General features: G+C 40.0%; 1 protein-coding gene across 2 annotated transcripts in view; it reads right to left on the bottom strand.

Annotated features, from left to right (window-relative positions):
* Nucleotides 1-21,791, bottom strand: part of MYLK4 (myosin light chain kinase family member 4) — a 127,344-nt gene that overhangs the window by 42,643 nt on the left and 62,910 nt on the right. The window contains exon 1 of one of the 2 annotated variants that reach the window (XM_032792435.2): nucleotides 449-1,183. The exons of the other annotated variant lie outside the window; for it this stretch is intronic. Within the exon in view, the coding sequence (XP_032648326.1) occupies nucleotides 449-1,111 (663 nt within the window). The 5' untranslated portion in view covers nucleotides 1,112-1,183. Of the gene's footprint in view, nucleotides 1-448; nucleotides 1,184-21,791 lie in introns of those variants that run through there. 2 annotated transcript variants of the gene reach the window in all.

Genomic DNA, 21,791 nt, shown 5'->3' with positions numbered 1-21,791 from the left:
TAAATCAGTAGTTCTCAAACTTCTGTACTGGTGATCCCTTTCACAAAGCAAACTTTTGAGTGTGACCTTCCCCCTCCTTATAAATTAAAAAAAACTTATTTATATATTTAACACCATTATAAATGCTGGATGCAAAATGGGGTGAAGGCTGACAGCTCATGGCTCTCCCCATGTAATAACCTCGTGACTCCCGGAGGGGTCCCGACCCCCAGTTTGAGAACACCTACTGTAAATAGAGCATTACAGAAAATGACCGCAGTTACCATTGACTAGATTTTCTGACTCATTTTCATTAAAAGTCGCTCAGTTTGGTCTAATACAGTTCAGTATTAAAGCATACAGGTTTGGTTGTGTTAAGGTTAAACTAATTAAAATACTGAGCACAAAGCAAAATACAACCATACAATTTAATGGTCCTCAGCAAAATGAAAAGCAAACCCGGGCTCACCTTTTCGTTTCTGTTGCTGGAGGTGCCTGTATCCCTTTTGTCTGAGAAGGTCTGCGCTCTGAAATTGTTTCCAACCTTATATTTCTTTAAGTAACTGCCAACCTTGACAAGCTTAGGAGGAGCTTTGTTTTTGAGAATTAAATCAGTGATTTTACACATTTTAAACTTCTCAGTCACATACCCTATAAGCTCCTGTAAACCCAGCACTATTTGTTCCATTCCATCTAATCTTTTAGCTTGCTGCTCTGCACTCTTGTTCATGTCAGAAAGGGTATTGGTCATTTCTATGCACAGCCCCTTCATTTCAGACTTATTTAGCTTTTCACTTGTTTCTGTGGTGGGTCCAGGTTCAGTTGCTTTTGCCTTTAACATCTCAATATCTTTTTCAATGAAACACATTTCCTGGGAAACGCTGTTTAGCGTCTGAAGGACATTGTCCTGCACAGTCAACAACTTATCTATTTTCTGATCAAGGGAGGCAAACTTCACATCCAAAGTGTTAAAACTTTCAGAGGAGCTGACATGTTTGCTTGCAGCAAAAAGAATTTGGGTGGTTTCCACTTCATTAGCAAGCCCCTGGTTTTGTAAAGCACTCGGATCAAATATTTTGACCAAGGAGTTTACCCTGGATGTAGCAGAATTCGTCCTACTGGAGGTGGTCATTATGCTGGTTTAGTTAGGGGAAGAAAATACTCTGATGGTCAGCTATTTAAGGCCAATTATCTGCTCAGAAAGCTCCACGTCCAGTCTTCTCAAACATAAAACCTAGGTTTGGCAGATCAGGCTCGAGCTATTTGAAAACTAGCCAAATACATTTGACTATCACAAAGCAATGAGACAGCTGACTAACTTAGAAAGGAAAGCACTCCTATTGATTTTTTTTTTTACTTGTTTTAAAGTGAAATGGATATAGAGACAAACATTTGCTGAGCAACCTAAATGCACTCTGCTCAGTGACGTAAACCTGTGGGGAGGAGAGAGAGAACTATTTGCACTTAAATGGAATTTGACAGCGTAAAGGCTACAAGATATCTGAGAAGCCACTATGGGTAAAGACACTGTAGCAGTAGTGTTACTGCTTGTCAGAAACATGCATCTAGTATGCAATGTGATCTCTGTCCTGAAGAGCCTTTAAGGGGAAGCTAAATTTGAGCTCTTGAAATTTTTACAGCTTAATGTAAATTGTTTGGATTCAAACCTGCAGTTGCTTGAGAAACCTTTTATCAAAGGCGGCATTAAAAAGCAAGAGAGAGAGAGATGTGATATACAAATAATACGTTAAGAGAAAGTGAGACAGACACTGGTATGCATACGCTATACAAAGCCACAGCCTTTTTCCTTAAACTGGGCAATGGTCACAACCAATCAGACACAGACAATCCAAATTCTAAAGAGTCTTTTTCCCCAGAGCTTTAGTTTAATCCTGTGTGTTATCCAATGTAGTTAAATTTAACACCAATGAAGCCTCTTGTTATTTACAATGATCTGACTACAAAATTCAGAAAATGACATTCACTAGCATTGATTGCTAGTTCCATTCTTTTTATTGCCTACCTGTAAACAGCTCCCTTGAAACCAGTCATTATATTACTATCACAAATGTTTTCCTGAGGGCTTTCACTTTTCTTAAAGTCAGTGTAGGGTCTAGAGGAAGAATCCCATAACTGGGAGTCTGGAATTCAGCTATGTATATTGGCTAGAGGAATTAACCCAGGACTGGGGTTCCACTCCCAGTTTAGCTACACTACTAATGTGAAGTCAGAGGGGCTTTGGAGGCAGCAAGGGGTCTGTCCACATCAATCAGCTTGCAGGATCTAAGCCTTATTTTGTGATGTAGGTAAATCATTTCCTTTCCCTGCCTCACTTTCCACATATGTTAAATGGGGATGGTGGGGAATAATTAGTTAGTATGCGCAGAGAGTTTTACACATATAAAGTGCTAAGTATTTTAAACTTACTTTGTTTTCTGCCTGTAGTGTTTAAAATGTTTTCCATTTTAATTGCCTGAGCTCGCTCTCATAACCACTCACAAATGGATTTTTAAAAGCTTTCCACTGAAACCTATTTTAATTTAAGAATGAATGTATACTTAGCGTTGATAATGCACTGAAAACTGATTTAGGAGCTTTTACTTGTTTTCCGGTTATCATGGGTTTTTATATTAGCCCCCTCGTGACAGCAGCTTGTCACCCTGACTGAAACCTGAATTGAGCAGGCATGACCTTGAAACTTGTATTACGATTTCCTCTTTACACAGCAGATGATATTGAGAGATTGCAATCATATGTTATGGTTAACAGTACCTCCTCTGCATTGATTTAAAAGATGCAATGACTTAAAAGCAGGCAAGTGGATGGAAAAAGAGAGTGTTTAGGGATCCCTATTTCATGGAAAGAATAATACACCAGGCATCACTAAAAAGAATGCTGAAACAAAGAGCATCATGGAGATTCCAATAAAGAACAGTTATGTTTAAGACCTCTAGTGTTCTTCTATTCATCTCTGCTAGAAACATAAACTAAATTCTCTTGACAGTTACATGTCTGCAGAAGCCCCTGCTAGTTACAAAATTCCAGCAGAGGTGTTTGCACCATCTGCAAAATGGCCAGATTTGCAGATCCATTCATCACAGCTGAAATGTCTGTGCAGAGGTTCACAATTCTAACTTTGGAGTTTTTCCTTCTGCACACAAAAGACCAATGGTTCATTATATGTCATCACCCATCCAGCCAGGACGACTGTGGTGGATGTCTCAGTCAAAGCATGTCAGTCATGAGGTTCTTCTTTAAAATGGATGTTTTTTTGCGGGAGCAGGGAAATGATAAAAAGAGGGGTCAGCTACACTGATAGTAATTCTAAAGTCTAACCTATACACTAAGCCACACATACTAAACATTTAAATCTCTCATTACACTTACAAGGGAAATGTCATGAGAAATACATCAAAACGGTCATTTACTGAGTACTGTAATAAAATCAGCTTAGTATGTATGTTTAAAAGTTTAGCAGCACAAACACACTAATAAGCAGGGCCGGCGCTTTCATTTAGGCAGCCTAGGCAATCGCCTAGGGCACCAGAATTATTGGTGGGTGGTGTTTTGCCAGAGGGAGCGGCAGGCGGCTCTGGTGGAGCTGCCGCAGTCGTGGTTGTGGACGGTTGGCTGCTCGCATGGCTCCGGTGGACCTCCTGCAGCCACAACTGCGGCAGCTCCACCGGAGCCGTGGGACCAGAGCATGGGGCGGCGAAATTCCCGTCCGCCTAGGGCGCTAAAACCCCTAGCGCCGGTCCTGCTAATAAGCCTATATGATGAACTTTTATAAATTTTAAGCTCCTGGAGACAGGGATGCTATTTTCCTTTACAGCACTATTATATGGATTATTATTGTAATTCTATCACCAAAAATTAGAAAGGTTTTCCCATCAATGCACTCTATTAATAGAATAATAATAATACCTAGGTCTTATATAGGTGCAGTTTTCATAAGCAGCTCTCAAAGTGCTTTACAAGCTCTTTCTTAATATAATCCTATTACTCCTAGCTATGCCTCACTTTATTATGATACATAATGAAACACCATCCTGGGTGTTTACATCCTTCAGTATTTGTTTCACCCTGCACCCTGAGTCTTGCTTAGCTATTCAATGCACATTTAATTGTTTCATTCTGTCCTCATAAACCAATCCTTACAATCAACACATCGCCATCCTCTGGTATTTTGGTCACTCTTACCTAACCTGCAACCAATTGTCAATCCTTCTGGTAATGAGATGCCCAGAACTGAATGCAATGTTCCAGAGCCATATAAAGAAGGGCCTCCCTATCCTGAGAAGTAATGCACCAATGGATGCAGCCCAGAATTGCAGTGATCTTTTTAAAATCAACCTAAGGTGGCTAAATTAGACCTAACCCCGTAGTGCAGGCCAGGCCCTTGTTGCTACCCTAACACATTGCACTATAGGTCCTAAGTCTCTTTCAGCATTGCTGCTTTTTGGATTTCTCCTTCCCATTAAATATTGGTTAAAAAAACTAGCTTTAAAAAAAGAGACAAATTTTTTCCTCTTATTTACACCTGTTTTCATCCAAAATAACCCCAGTAACTGTTGTCTTCCAGACTGCAAGCAAAGAGCAGAATTTGACTCATGATCACCATTTTTTCTCTGATTTCATAAACTCAGATTTAATGATATGACGTTTTAATTTTCTGCATTGTGAAATTTCAATAAACATTTTCAATAAAATGTTGCATGTTGATGAAAAAAAATGGCAAAACCAAATCTTTTTGCCATCTTTTCATCAGCTCTAGGTGATACTGTGATCCAGTGAAAAAAAGCATATACATTTGCTCAGTAGACAAGTTTCTAACCAGCCTATAAGAGATTAACTGTTTCAACTTCAGGGGAGAGATAGGTCAGTGGTTTGAGCATTGGCCTACTCAACCGAGGGTTCTATGTTCAATCCCTGAAGGGGCCACTTAGGAATCTGGGGTAAAATCAGTAGTTGGTCCTGCTAGTGAAGGCACAGGGCTAGACTCAATGACCCTTCAGGGTCCCTTCCAGCTCTATGAGATAGGTAACTTTGGCAGTGGTTGTGTTTTATGGATGTTGAAACAAAGAAACTCACCCATATGAACATCATGTAAAGAGAAACCCTTGTGCAGGTTTTGAGCAAACCACCGTTTCCCATATGTTTTATATTATAGCTCAGAATATTAACACTCAGCCACCACACCATACAGGTGACAGTGTTGGCATGAAGGCTAGTGAACATTGGGAGATTTTCCACAGAATAATAGAAACACCTATGCTAAATAACTTAGTGTTAATTAACTGTGAACATTCACACTATTTAATAGTCCTCTAAAAATATTTTTATTTCTTATCTGTATTTGGTGGTCTACTGATGCTGCATTCTTTCCAAGGACTTTTATGTATTAGAAGTTTACCTCCAAGATACCCCTGCATTTCCTCCCATCTTTGTTTCTGCACTGACACAAAGGATCTTTTACGAAGGGGTCAAAACTGGCTTTAAACTTGCATATATAATTTTGCAGGTGAGTAGAAAAGTCACATACAAATTTTAGAAGAAATATAAAAAACTCATATGGAGTTGAGAATGGAGAGGGGGTTTTCCCTCCTCCTTTTTTTACAGTACAAAAGTACTTGTAACTTTCTGGTTTGAAAGCTAGAGCTATGATTTTGTTCACGCCCTTGAACTCACTCAAACTCCTCTCAAAGTTATGTTCTCAGTTCATTTCTATGGAAATTTTGTGGCTATTATTTTGGAAAAATTAGTCCTCATGATTCAATATGCCACAGCAGGTCTGGTTATTGATGTATCCATCTGCTTCTAAACATTCAATCTCAGGTTCAGAGATGCTTCATCCCAACTCTGATGGGGTCTGATCCAAAGCCAGCTGAACACAATAAAAACACTCTTTTTTATTGAGTTCAGTGGGATTTTGATCATGCTCAAAGTATTTAGAAAAATACTGATATCCCAGTAAATCCTGAGAATCTATAAGAGTTACCAGTCAGTAAAATGGAAAAATATCTACTCTTTGTATTTCTAGTATGAAGATCTATCAGCAAGTAGAAAGATAGAGAACAGTTTTTTCTTAACAAGCCATTCACTTCATCTTCAGTGATTGCCTAGCCCCTTGGTGGTGCTACTAAGATGCCAACTTCCTGGCATTATCTTATTTTCTTCTGAAGGAACTATTCGAAAGGGGATTCCCCTCCTTCTTTCCCCCCTCTCCGCATCCTTTCAGTTTAGTTATTTCATATTTCCTATTCATTACAAGCCTAGACAGAGCAGCACATAAATTTATGACTTCTGGCACCAAACATCATAAACAAGAGCTCAAGTGGAAATGTTTGAGTAGTAGCATCTGAGTCCAATTTTCTCTGGCTGTAAGCCAAGTGTTGGGTTATACTATAATTCATGAAAGACTAGTGTCTCTATATTTTATCATATATAGAACAAAATACCTCGTCATCAATACCAAATTGTTTTACACAATGTGTCTCCAAAGTTTCCATATGCAGCACAATATCTTACTGTTCTCTTCCCTTTTTTTTTTTCAAAGAGGATTTAATTTTTCCCACCCTCCCCAAACAAAACACCAACAACTGCCACTCATGAGTTTGTAGCACGTGTATGGTGCACACCGCACATTCCAGTCATTGCTTAGTCATCTGTGGAAGCAACACAGATCCTTATGACATTTCTGTTTCTAAGTTCTGGCATGGATCAGTTTTGGAGGGGTGTATATTAAGAAAAATAATGCAAGTTCAAATAGCTTTGGCTTACCAGCCACAGGCCACTGTGACCTCCACCTTGCACACCTCAGAAAGAAGTAGCAGCAGAAAACCTCACATGTGTGGACAGACATTATTTTGTGAAACTCACACTGCAGGTAGATAGGGCCTGATCCTACTCCCATTGACTTCAGTAGCAGGAGATCAGGTTCAGAGTTCACAGTTACTACCAAGATTAGTAGGGAGAACCCCAGTGGAAAATATGCACCTTTCAAGGAGCAAAAAGACACTGCACAGCAGCTAAAGTTTCTGAACTAGTATAACACATATACTAGCTTTGGTTGGTTGTAGTCCATATAGTGTGCATTTAGATACATATGCACATACGTATATTACTATTTGCTAGAGCAGGTCAAAATTTTCCAAATATTCATTTTTAATGACAAAAATGAAAATGTGATTTATATTTTTAAGGATTCATACTACACTCTTCATAATCCTGCCCTCATATACAATTCTATTCTCAGTTTCTGCTGACTTCCCCTTACTCTTCTCAAATCTTCCATCTTACTGCTCTTTTAGTCTCATTGTCCCAGTGTCAGTTCTGTGCCTTTTATCATGCTGCCCTATATACCTGGCAGAGTATTCCTCTTCTCTCTTTAAAATCCAATAATTTCAGCAATCCCTTCTACCTCTTTCCCTCTGGTTTTTAGCCTGTGTCTTGGCTTGTGTTTGTCCGTTTTGTGAAGCCTCAGTTACAAACTATTCAGGACAGGGAACATGTACCTTTATAAAGTGTACCTTAATGTACCTTTATAAAGTGTTGTACAAATTCACCAGGCTACATAAATAACTTTTATAAATAATAAAAAAAATTGTAATTAGAAAGCCTTATAGAAGTAGGTAGTCTTTTTTTTTTTAACCTTTATCATCTTCTAATAGAGAGAGTACTATACATTTTGCAGGTTTTGGGTGGGTGGTGGTAGTTGTTTTTTGCAGAGAAATTATATTAACATCTATAACATTAAAAGCCTTATCAGTGTAACTTGTATAATTTATGTCCCTGGCATTTTTCCTCAGTCACAGATTTTATAAGTAATTTACAAAGAAAACTGTTTTCTTTTATCCTCATGCAAAAGAAAGCCCCTCATATGCTTTACTGAATTTGTTATAGAGAACGCTAGGGTCTCAAATGAGAAATGCGTTCAAGCTTTTAGGCACAAGAGATCCACAATCCAAAAATATAAATTTGTATATGCTGGAGCAGGAGTTGAGAGACTACTATATACAGTAGTGTCATAAAGATAGATTTGGTTAAAGCATGTCTGCTCCTGCTGTAATATATGGCAATGACTCCCTGAACAATATAAACTTACATAAACTGAAAGACTAGAAAGAAAGCGTGAAAGCTGTGAAGCAGATTCCGAAAGTCATGCTGTTTACTGAAAGTTCACAAATTTCAGCAATGCTCTTACCCCGCCCAAAATCAAACAACAACAACAAAAACAGATCAACATGGATCAAGGGGTTTATCTACATCAACTCATTTCAAAGACCAATAGTTATATAGAGTATTTTCAGTGTATGGGGCTGAAATAATCATATGCCTAAAAATAAATGACATACTGTGTCATAAGTGACATATGTTTATGGATCCCACGAGATCCACCCAAAAACCTCATCTGGAACTCCACTTAGGGTTAGAAAAGGAAACTGCTTCACACAAGTTAGGAGCATATAGCAAGAACATTTTGGCACTGAGCTTCATGAGGTATGACTAGAGAATTTATAGCCTCATAGGGCTCTCTGCATACAACTTCTTTATTACCTGTTAATTATGAATTCTGACCTCTCTTTCCACAATCTCTCTGGCAACAAGGTATCCTGTAGATGCCCCTAGTGATAAATCACAACAGTAAGTGCCTGAAACAAACTAAAAGATGATCATCAACAGAGTGCTCTGATGAATCTGTAGAAACCACCTAATGACTGGAGGAGGTTTTTTCAATTGAAAAGTCCCTATATGTCATACAGCCTCAATAAATAAGAAATAGTGTCTGGTAACCATTCTCAACACAACTGCCTCAACCTCTCCAAACTTGTGTGTCTTTATTAACTCAAATTACCCTGAAAAGGCAAATACAAAGACACATCATTATAAGACATGTGGAGAACCTTCCTTTAAGGCTGCACTTGTTATGAAGTAGCTTCTGAAACTCTCCAAAGGCTGTTAAAATATAACTTTTTACAAAAAGATGCTTTCTATAATGCATACCTCACTCTGGAAAATACTTGGCTCCCAGAAGACTATAATGTAAGACACTGACTAAGAAGATGTCCTAAGAATGTAATCTTGTATGGTCTGATCCCACAAACCTAACTCATACTGAGTAGCATTTACTCAGGTGAGTTTCACTGCAGTCATACCAAGTGATATTTACTCTGTTCAAGTAGAATTCACTCACACTAGGCAACAACGCTGCAGTAAATGGAACTCTTTGTGTGAGGAAATGCTCCGAAGGTTGAGTAAGGATTGTAACATCACGCCCTTAATCAGCAGTCTTATGCACAGAAATAATCTAATGTCTGATACTAAAGCATAAATGTCAAAGTTGGTGACTTCTTTATTGCTGGTTAGCCTCCATTAATGATGTCCCCAGCCGCCTTAAATGTCAGACCCCATCTGAAGATTCTTACCTCTGCTTAGTAGTCCCTGTTTTTTCACCCATTTTAAAAAAATAAAGATTTTCTCAAGGCTGAGGAATATGGCGTGATAAATTACCCATTAATAGCGCAGAACTCTATTTCCAGGAAGCCAGTTTAAAGGAAAATTCCTGACTTTCTGAAGCTAAAGCCAGAGGTGTCATAGTTCTGAAATGGAGGAATGAAAGCGGCACTGTCTCCAGGTGCACCCGTGTTGTACCTCATTTCATCTGCAAGGGAGACTGGTTAAAATCTTTGGTTGCCTTCCAAAACTTTTCTGGCAGTTAGCATCCTGTATGAAAAATTTATAAACCACGAAAGGCCTTTTCTTACCAAAAAAAAAAAAAAGTTAATGCAGGATGGATAGCCTGAAAAACTTAAAAGGGACTGTCATCAGAAGTGGTTATATGGAAAATGAGATGTAAGTAACTCCATTCACTCCCTCCGAACACCCTAAAAACACAGTGATTGTGATTTTAGTGGGAAGAGAAACTGTACCAATGAAAATTTCTTTAAAACAGCCACGGAGAAGAGTTCCAAAACTCCCACATAGCCTTTTGGAATGTAGCACTTTTACAAAGTAACATAAACAGCTTTTCCAACAGAAATATATTGATGAATATCAACACTGAGTTTTTAATTCATTTTCAAAATGACTCCACTCTACAGTCCATAACTGTGCAGCCCGGGTCAGAATTTATGGACACTGTGTGATGACCTTTTACACCACAGGCAGTCTTAACAAGTGAGGGAGATACAGAGCTAGGCAGAACTGCAATTTGTTTCAGGCTATCAATCTGTGTTCAGCTGTCTTTATAAAACAAACAGTTAATTTTGCATTCACTGAGAACTCCTCCAGTATCTTCTATATTTTGAAAATACTATAGACATAGAATACCTAGACTAGCAGAGGTATCTGTGTGGCAATACAATGCAATGCAACTAGAGGGGATTAATGTTCTTCTAGTAAATGCTGTATTAGTTCTTTTCATTTTAGTTAGAACCTTCTCTGCTTGTTGCAAAACTCACGGTTATGGGAATATGGAAGCAGGGTGAAGTTAAAAAAAAGCAATGATCAGGTGTTAATTAAACTAGTTCTCCACAGTGACTGGTTGCCTATGTATTCATAACATATTTTAAGAGATGAATTGCCCCCAGCTGCACTGTAGCGACACACCCACATTTAAAAATTTGTGTGTTGGACCAAAAGTGGGAATGCATTAATCCTGCAACTGCACTGCGGGATTGTTAATTTACTGAAAGAACCTATACCAATACCTTTATACCATTGTGAGTGCAGCCATAGTAGGGGGTTGCACCAACTTAAGCAAATCAGTTTTTCTACCAATTTAGTTAAATCAGTGCAAAAATTGTGTGTAGGCAAGCCCTAACTGCCATAACTCACCACTTCTTTGTGTAGAAAGTCTACTGCCAAAGTACTGCAATAAATGGCACATTCATATTTAATACAAATGTCAGAGAACATGATTGTGTAGGTGGTGGATGAAGAGGAGTCCATTATTTTTAGAGATAGGAGAAGGGTAGCCTAATTTTGGTGGGTTTGGTATATATTTGTATGCAATGTAGTGGTAGCTATGTCAGCCCCAGAATATTAGAGAGACCAAGTGGGTGAAGTAATATCTTTTATTGGACCAACTTCTGTTGGTGAGAAAGACACGCTTTCGAGCCACACACAGCTCTTCTTCAGGTCTGGGGAGAGACAAGCTTTTGGTTGATTTATATTTGTTATTTTAATAAAACAATAGTTGCCTCTGGAGGAGTAGATTTATTCAGCAGGAGGAGGAGGGGTGTGAGCTATATAAAAATGTCCTCAAATGCAGGAAATTGCATTAAATATTTCAACGTGTTCCCTTGGTCCTGGTCAATTCCAAATGATGGCATTTATGGGAGTGAGGTAAGGGCTCACCAGAAAGCCTCCTCCCCAACTCTATGCACAACAGATGCACATATATATTCTTACTTGGCTGGCTCTGAGCTTGGTGTTTGGGGTCAGAAATTCCATTCATATATATTTCTCCTTTGGTCTCCTTTTATCTTTCGCATGGTGCATCCCATCAGCACAAGCGGATGCTACTTAACGACTTTGAGGCACATCATAACCCCCATCTCCTGTTTTTATCTACTTTAACCACTGCATGGTCCAACTAAATGATGGCTAAAGATGGCAGGCCACAGGACTGCAAATGGTATCTACACTAAAGAACCCCACTTCAAAGACACTTGGGAAATTATCAATGTCAACAGCTTCCTTTAGAATAACCCAAACTAGTGGCATATCTTGAATTCCTAATGAAGACTCTGAGCTAACCTGTGAGGTCCAGGAGGAGACCTGTTATGTTCCAGAACTTTGAAAGATACTCTAATTCTTAAATTCACCTGAGGCTTCCATAAGGGAGGAACATGTTCTGTTGCTGCTCCATGCAATTGAAAGTGGCTAGTACTCCTTAGGTCATCTTTGAGTTAGTTAATTAGATTCCTAGTAGAACCACCCCTGCTGTTTCATTCTGGGTGGTCTAAATGTCAAGGAAATGAGGAATCAGGGAAGAGACAGGGAAAAAATTGGCAGTCATTAGTTAAAAGAGTTACAGCAAAAAACATTTGGTGAGATGTTCAAAAGCACCTAACTGATTAAGGAGAGCAAGTTGTTTTTGAAAATCCCACCTGTTAACAATCATTATGACTGCCTAATTATTTATAGCAACCAGTTTGAGGAACAGGTGATCAATGCTCAAATTACTGAGATTGCTAGGCTACACATGAAATGCAAGGCTCAATAGCAAATCTTAAGGAATCTTTACTTTCAACTTCAAGTACTCTAGTAGAAGCTGGTGTCCAAACAATCACACATTCATAATTCCCAAATTATATCATGATTATTCTCACCAAATAATTTGTACTTTGGAACTAATAGTGGACTCCGTTCCTCACATCCTAGAGTAAAATATAGCGTAAGCCTAATTTCCCACCAAGATCAATCAAATTTCAGAGTAGCAATTTCAATTTTCCTTTAAAAGACCTTAGGCCATAATGTTCAAACTTCAGTGCGTAAAGTTAGGCAACTCAATTCATATTTAGAATCCTAAATAAAAATGATCTGATTTTCATTGGTGTTGAGCACTCAGCTCTTATTAAATAAAATGGCAGCATTTTTTCAGGCATGGAAAGAAAAATATAACCATCCACATTCTATATACCTTATTTTAATTAATAGTAAAATACCTATTTTCCTGGTTCAGAACCATGAACCAGCAAGTATCAGAGGGGTAGCCGTGTTAGTCTGGATCTGTAAAAGCAGCAAAGAATCCTGTGGCACCTTATAGACTAACAGACGTTTTGGAGCATGAGCTTTCGTGGGTGAATACCCACTTCGTCAGATGCATTGTTAGTGGAATTTCCAGGGCAGGTATACAATATGCAAGCAAGCTAGAGATATAAAAAATTTGAAATTGTACCAAATTCGTTACATGCCACTCCCTCAGGATCCACTGAGGGAATACACTAAGGAACTCGCATGGGCCCCAATCGTACTCAGGACCACTGGCGCGCCTACAGATTCTAACACTCGGAACATCACCTTATACCTAGAAGCCACGACCTCGAGGGTTATCCTGCTAATACTACTACCCGATGCATCACGCACAAAACCGTGGAAATTCCTGGATGCCCCGATCTATTCTAGCGGGCATTGGCACTCTCACTGTAAGGACTCTGATATGTGGACTCTCTGAATCTTCCAACACGCGCTATGCCACCAGCCTCCAGCCTTATCTCCGTGACCCACGGATCTGCCTGCAGGAACCAACCTACAGATGCCCATTTTCGCTTACCTTCCAGAATGCATCTACCACATCGCTCGCCCCACACCATATTGGAGTGTAAGTAGGGCTCTCTACACAAACATCCACACACAGATGGCGAATACAAGCTGTCAGGAAACCGTATCCCTGATGAATGTCACAGCACAACCGGGCTGCTGAGCTCTCTGTCTTTATCCTCACACAACAGTAGACTATGTACAACTTGATGGACAAGTGTGATGATTCGATCAGTGGCACCGCTATGGGCACCCACATGGCCCCACAATTGCCAATATTTTTATGCCGACTGGAACAATGCTCCTCAGCTCTCGTCCCACTCATGCCCCTTCTTTACCTACACTACACTGATGACATCTTCATCATCTGGACCCTGGAAGGAGACTCTGGAAAAATTCCACCATGATTTCAAACAGCTCTCCACCCCACCATCAGCCTCAGCCTGGACCAATCTAATGGAGGTCCACTTCCATATACACCACGGTGCAAGATAACGTGATGGCGTCACAGTTAACCACCCTTATACCAAAAACCTACCGACCGCTATGCCTATCTTCATGCCTCCAGCTTTCCATCCCGGCCACCACACGAATCCATTGTCTACACCAAGCACTGAGGTACAACCGCATCTGCTCTAATCCCTCAGACAGAGACCAATAGCCTACAAAATCTCCACCAAGCTTCTCAAAACTTACATTACCGGATGAAAATAAGTGAAAACAGATCAACAGAGCCGCGCTGTACCCAGAGCCTCCTACTGCAAGGACCAAACGCCAGAAACAAAACCAGACAGGACTCTCCACCGTGACCTCTACACTACGCCCCAGCTAAGAACCTTCCCCACTCTTCAGGGATTTACAACCCATCCGGACACATTGATCCCACATTTTGCACGGCTTACGCGTGGCAGGCCAGTCCCTCGCCCAACACAACCTCCAACCTGAAACATACTTTCACCAGGAACTGCACACAGCAGCACCATAGTAACTCTAGCTCACGAACCTGCGCGCCCCAAACCATGCACAACCTCGATGCCAACTCTGCCAATATCGAACACCAGCGACACCACTCCAGACCTAACTAGCCTCGCACACCATCAGCTGGCTGTTCATTCACCTGCACGTACCACCACACTGTGAATTATGCCATCATTGCAGCACATGCCCCTTCTGTTATTACATCGGCAACTGGATAGTCCTATGGCAAAGGAAAATGTGGACACAAATCAGTGACCTTAGGAATGGCAATATACAAAAACCTGTAGGAGAACACTTCAACCTCCCTGGCCACACTATAGCAGACCTTAAGGTGGCCATCCTGCAGCAAAAAAACTTCAGGACCAGACTTCAAAGAGAAGCTGCTGAGCTTCAGTTCATCCGCAAATTTGACACCGTCAGCTCAGGATTAAACAAAGACTGTGAATGGCTTGCCAACTACATAACCAGTTTCTCCTCTCTTGGTTTTCACACCTCAACTGCTAGAACAGGGCCTCATCCTCCCTGATTGAACTAACCTCATTATCTCTAGCTTGCTTGCATATATATACCTGACCCTGAAAATTTCCACTACATGCATCTGACGAAGTGGGTATTCACCCATGAAAGCTCATGCTCCAAAACGTCTGTTAGTCTATAAGGTGCCACAGGATATAAAGCAGCAAGATTTTTCAGTCAGAAAATCCCACAGATTCAATGTTGTGCCTACGAAACAGTGTCCAATCTGTCCAATATGAATTGTACTTGCTGTATAAATCTTAGATAGTGACCCTCTTTTCAGTCACCAGAACTTTAAATATTCAGGCTGAAAGTCCCCATACTGGCTATCTGCCTCTGATTGAAGTTTCAGCTAAAAAGTCTCCACCATTTCTGATAAAAAGCCTAGATAAAACTACATTGTTAAAAAAATTCTTACCATGATTTCATTGAGATACTCTAGCATCTCTGTGGTTTGGAGCAAGAACTTAAAATTTGGCAAGGGAGGTGGGGTCACCATTATGCCATTTCCATAAGAAAAATCACCTAAGTTTGGGCAATTTATGAGCCTCTGAAAATCTGTTTCCATGTGCTCAGTACACTTGTTAGAGTTTGGCAACTACATTCTCTGAATATTTCATTTGCGCAGAGCATGTTCCATCCCAGGACAACATGGGCTGGCCTGGACTTTCCCCACAATTTGCTCCTTCCAACTGCCAGGGACTGCGTGGCACCAGGCACAAAAACGAAGAGCAGAAGACAATTTTTCTTCTGTGCTCTCTCTGATGGTGCCTAGGCAGCCTGGAAGAAAAGGAGGAAGCAGCCTGCCTAGAATGCAGAGGGCTGAAGAATTGGTTTGAGTGCTGTACAGTAAACAAGGCATTTGGCCACACAGTGAATAGTGAGGAAATAAACAATAGATTTAATAGCTGCTCATTCAGGGGGCACCATCAATCCTGTGCACTGAAGGAGGCAGGATCCTGTGGCAAAATAGTATGTGATCATGAAATTAAAGATTGTATCATAATTCCTAAGCATAAACAGATGTATTAAGTTTGCACAGAACCTTTAATTCTGGCATTTCCTAACTTTTGGGAGCTTGACTTTGCAATATTCATTTTTATGTAGCTTTTTGTGTGTCATTTATTATTTAATTTCCATATTTGTGTTCTGCATGGAAAGAAGGCAGCTTTTACTATTTGCGTAGTATTGAAACAATTTCTCAAGATGGTGTTTAGGGCAATCAACCAGATAAGTTTTCAAATGAAGCACCTACGACTTCCTATTTAGATCAAACCTAGTCAACATAAACCCTTTTTATTAAAGCATACATTGATATTCATTGCAACTGGAAGAGCAGTTAAGATAAACTTGTATGAGAGGGCAACAGTATATATGAAATTTAACGTAATGAAGTTAGGAGAGTAACAGGAAGAAATTAACTATATTAGTATTATTTTTACTCAAGAACAACAATGTCACTGTACAGTAGTCTACAGAGCTATGGCAATGGTTATATGTACATAAAAAGAAATAGGAGTGTATGAGTGGTGGCCCCTGGTTAACATCAAAGAAAAACCTGGGACACCGCATAGCCCTTCCTTGAAGTATGATGTAGGTCGTGGACCCACTCCTCCAGCAGAGCTTTTAGTCATGTTCAAATAGATGTATTTATTTACAATTATTTGTATTTTTTATTTACTCTTTATTTTTTATTGTGTCCTGTCTTTTGCATTTGTTTAAGATAACTGAAATTTACTGTGCAGACTAATAAACCTGAACACTATCTAAACTGAAGGGATGCTGAGTTAGGAGTGAAGCAGCAATGTAGGTACCCAGTCAAGGGCAAAATGGGTTGTGATTCCACTTCCTAATAGTGCTCTGAGGCAGTTGCTGGCACAAGTGCATGTGAGAACAGAGTGAGCCCAATGACCTGAAGGACACAACGCTTCGTTACAGTCACAAGAACAGAAGTATTGTTTCTCTGATACATTACTATACAGGATGCGCATAAACATACCAAGATGTAACCTACACAGCCTTTTGCAGCAGCAAAAAGGGTCCTTCCTTTGGCCAAGCTGAAACTGAAAGTTTGTCCCAGCTGGAAGCTACTTTTTAAAGAATTCATAGAAGTATAAGTCTGGATATATTTGTGGCTCAAACAAAGAAAGTACACCTAGCTAAATGAATCCAACTCATCCAAAGCAAAAGGAAAACAGAGCTTGCTTATTCCTTCATGTTGCAGTGAGGAAATCTGCATATTTTCTCCTTTCCCCTTTTTTTAATTGTGGAAATGTTTAATAAGAGAAACTGTCTTATTAGAGATATGTTACTGCCTACATAGGAGCACTGCCTATCCACACCACGGTACTGCTTATAAACAATACTACCTATTAGTCTCACATTGCTGCCTATACCCAACAGCTATTGATCCCAGGGAACTAAGGAAGATCCTACTTAATTTTCTCTTTCAGATAATGTGAGGTCATCATTCTTCCATAGAATTTCAAAATGGCACATACAATAGGACCAAATGAATATAAAAAATAATGTAATATAATACTATACAATAATATAGGACCAAAGCCACATGCTCTGCAAATAGGCCAAGTCTATCAGGAAGACAATGTGGTCTTGTGTTTAAAGCAGGCACTGGCATTCAGGAGATGCAGGTACTACCCTACCTCTGCCACTGACTACATGAGTGACCTTGGAAAATTACTTAAACTGCCTGTGTCTCCGGTTCCTGATTTATGTAAAAAAAGTGGGGAGTAAGAATGCTTGCCCATCTTTGTAAAGTGAATTGAGATGCTCTGAAAAAGGTGCTGTATTTTGTATTCCATACCAAAAAAATCTTTGTGAAAAGAATGTTAATTTTGCAAAGCCAAGTATTCAAGTCAGGAAAATTCAGATTAAAAGTTGCTTAATTCTGCTCTCTAGGGCATCTGAATTATGATATAGGATAAAGTTTTCAAAAGTGACTTAAATGTCTAAGTCCCATTTTCAAAAGGGACTAATCAATGAGATTTAGACTCCTATGTCATTTAGGACCAGGTTTGTAAAGGTATTTGGACACTTAAAATGCAGATAAATGCCTAACATGCCTATGGGCCTAACTCCCATGGGAGTTCTTGTATTCAGCACTGTAGTCTCTTTGTGAGCAGGGAAGTGTTATTATTGATAGGGAACTGAGGCACAGAGATTAAGGCTGAAATTTTCAAGAGTGTCCTCTAAGTCTGGGTGTTTCAACAGCTGGCTGACCAACTTGAAACACATGCAGCAAATAAAGAACACACCATTAGTGGACACCTCTGGACATGTTGGCCCAATTGATTTGCCTAGCATCATATAGGAAGTCTATGGTTGAGCAGGAGGAGAACCATCTCTCCCAGTTTCCAGTTACATCCCTTAATTACAAGACCATTCTTTCTGTTCCTGCAAGCCTCTACCTCACACACTACACATCTGCCAGCTTCAGCAATAGAGGAGACAAGAGTCCTACAATCAACAGCTTCATTAATTTCATGACTGTCTCATTCATCAGCCATCTTGTGCACTGATAAGAGATTGTGGGAAAAATAGTATGTTCTTATGTTCATTGGATCAGAATCCAAATGCCTACGTTAATACCTCTGGCATAATGCATTTAGCAGTGCTGCATGACTTTGAGCAGAATGGCATCCGTCACACCCTTCGAAAGGGGGGAGTTTGTGTGCCTGAGGTCTGCCCCACACTCTCCTGTGGCCAGTCAGATGGGATCTGGGGCTATGTCCTCATCCCCTCGTCTCCCCTTTTCTCCTTGCCCCATCTAAGAGGACTAGTGCTGCTACTGGCATCTGCATCAATCAATCCTCTGAGCTGGGAAGTATAAAGACTGTGATTATGACTAGCCCATGTAGGTTTCTTGCACCTGCTCCCTCCCTGTGCGTCAGCACAAGGCTAGCCACAATCTATCCATATATTTGCACACAGGGCTGGCTCCAGGCCACAGCACGCCAAGTGCGTGCTTGGGGTGGCATGCCACGGGGGGGGGAGGGGAGCGCTCTGCTGGTTTCTGGGAGGGCGGCATGCCTGTGGAGACATGCCTGTGGAGGGTCCGCTGGTCCCGCGGCTCTGGTGGAGCATCCGCAGGCGTGCCTGCGGGAGCTCCACCGGAGCCGCGGGACCATCGGACCCCCCGCAGGGAAGCCTGCAGGAGGTCCACCGGAGCTGCGGGACCAGCTAGCGGCAGAGTGCCCCCCACAGCGTGCCACCATGCTTGGGGTGGAGAAATTGCTAGAGCCAGCCCTGTTTGCACAGTTAAGACAATAAATAGAAAAGATTAAGGCTTCTGCAGCATCGTATATCTGACAAAACTGAACATTCTGTTTCTTTTGTAGAATACACCTAACCCTTCCCAAAAATATGAAGCTACAATTTCAAAAACAGCAGGAATAAGCTGTAGCCCAGGAAAGTTTATGCTGAAATAAATTTGTTAGTCTCTAAGGTGCCACAAGTACTCCTGTTCTTTTAGCAGGAATAAGAGAGACTCTGAACCTGCAGGGAAGGCTGGTTAACATCACTGCAGGATCCAGATTCTTTGCATTTCCTTATGTTTCTCAGTGTTAATTATTAATTTTTTTTTAGGAAGCAAAAAGAGTAAAGTTGCTTTAAATGTTTATTGTATAGATGTTAATGAAAGACCAATTTTAGATGCCTGAGTGTCCAGTGACTCTACTCTTGAGATTGGGAAACATGAGAAGAGCAACATCTTGTTATGAAACAGACTCTCGTCTTACCTCAGAGGCCCTCTTCTTCCTCCCCTGACCTATCCCCATCTGCTCTCTTCTTCTATTTGTAGAATTAAAATAATATTACTTGGTCTAATTCGACCACAAGTTGTTGGACTCAGTGCAGGAATCACTGGGTGAAATTCTATAGCCTGTGTAATAAAGAAGGTCAGAATAGATGACCATAACAGTCCCTTCTGGAGAAAGAGTCGTAACGCTTTTCACTTTACAAAATGTAAAAGCTCTTTGGGTTCACAGATACAAGTCCTTGTTTGGGAGGAAAAGAAGCAGAGAGATAGGCCCCACTGACACTACTGCCTAGTTCTCTTTTTTGGCCTTCCCAGTATCCCATAGTAATGAGTTTCACAGGTTAACTGTGTGCTGCGTAAAGAAGTACTTCCTTATGTTTGTTTTAAATCTGCTGCCTATTAAATTTCAACAGGAGACCCCCCAAGTCTTTATGTTATGTGAATGGGTAAATAACTTTTCCCTGTTCATTTTCTCTACATCATTCATGATTTTATAGAACTCATGTCCCCACCCCTTAGTCGTCCCTTTGCTAAGCTGAACCGTCTCAGTCTTTTTAATCTCTGTTTGTATGGAGGCTGTTCTGTACCTCTGATCATTCTTGTTGCACTTCTCTGTGCCTTTTCCAATTCTAATATTTCTTTTGGGGGATGGGGCAACCAGAACTGCACACAATATTCAAGGTGTGGGTGTATCATGAATTTATATAGTGACATTATGATATTTTCTGTTTTATATTCTATCACTTTCCTAATGGGTCCTGACATTGTTTCCTTTTTTTAACTGCTGCTGCGCATTGAGCAGTTCTTTTCACAGAATTATCCACAATGAGCAGAGTTACATGAGCATAAAACTGCTGTAAGCAGGAAGAGAATCAGCCATTAGGTTTGTAAAATATTTTGTGTCCGTATCTAATATGATTATAGAAGTCATGTGTTCAGACCCATGCTACAGTCTCTGCTACACAGGGTTTTTAATTGAAAACTGCAACATGGTTTAAAATTCAGATGTGATTAAATTGGGTTCTAGCACAATTTGGTAAACCAGAAGGATTATTTTATTTAATTTTATATCAAATATAAGCATATAACAAAACCAACTCTATATAAATACATATATTTATGCATTTTACATAATTACATAGTATATATTCCACAAAGTGGAAAGAGTATATAAATAATAAAGTTCAGCAGTCATTATTTGCAAAACGTGGGTGGCAGGACTGAATCTGTAAAGGTAATAAAAGGCATTAATTATTAAAGTGACTAAATAAATAAATAAGTGAGCACATAGTCTATGAGTAATGGGGATTAACATATACTAAATTGCAAAGGTTTTATTGTGTGACCAGACATACCCCTATTTTTGCCATGTTTCTCTGAGTCATTTTTTCCATTAATGCAGTAGCAGAAAGCTCAGTCAGTCAGTTTGCATATGAGGGAAGAATTGCAGATTTCCATTTTCTCAGAAATCTCTCTTTTGGCCACCAGAATAGTTACTGCAATCCATTTCTTAATATTAACTGGTAATTCCAGCACCCCTAAAATACACAAGTTTAGAGAAGGGAAAACAGTGACATTACAGTTTTGGAGACAGCACTGAATGTCGTGTTCCAGAACATACACATTTTTGACAGGTACAGAGGATGTGGGAAAGGTTGGCATGTGGCTGTTTGCCTCTCCAACACTCAGTGTGTTGCCAATCTAGCCTTAAACAAATGCTCTGAAGTCCAGTAGTACCTGTTTAATGTCTTGCTCTGAAATAACTGCAAGGATAAAGAACTTGAAGTATCTTTCACGTGAAACCAGATACCATCCCAGACTTCTGTTGTGACAGTAAGGCTAAATTCTTTTCTCCCATTTTTCTCTGAGAGTGAGATTGAGAGGGTACTGCAAAGCATTAAGCCCCTATTAATAATTCCTACAAAGTGACTTTTGTTTCTGTGTTTCTTAACGTGTTATTCTAGAGGAGAGAGAGTTGACACAGACCAGTTGTCCCCCATCCAGGCGTGAAGCCGTGAGTGTAGTCACTGAAAGAAGGAATTGTGAAATGGCGGTAGCTGGTGTTCATTACACATGTAATTGAAGGAGGCCAGTCTATCATTTTGTATTATCTCTTTAAATTTTGTTAATTCTTTTTTCTATCTAAATTGTCTTAAGCAGGGAGTTGGCCTTGAGCCTGAGAATGGGTTTTACCCTATCAAATGAATCTTGTAATGAGGTTAGCAGCATGGAAGATTTCACACTCTTTGGTTTCCCTTCAATACTACTTGCATCT

Source organism: Chelonoidis abingdonii, chromosome 2 (assembly GCF_003597395.2).
Source record: "Chelonoidis abingdonii isolate Lonesome George chromosome 2, CheloAbing_2.0, whole genome shotgun sequence".
NCBI classification, from domain to species: Eukaryota; Metazoa; Chordata; order Testudines; family Testudinidae; genus Chelonoidis; species Chelonoidis abingdonii.
The sequence above is the reverse complement of the archived record's forward strand: the minus strand, read 5'-3'. Positions and strand labels throughout refer to the sequence as shown.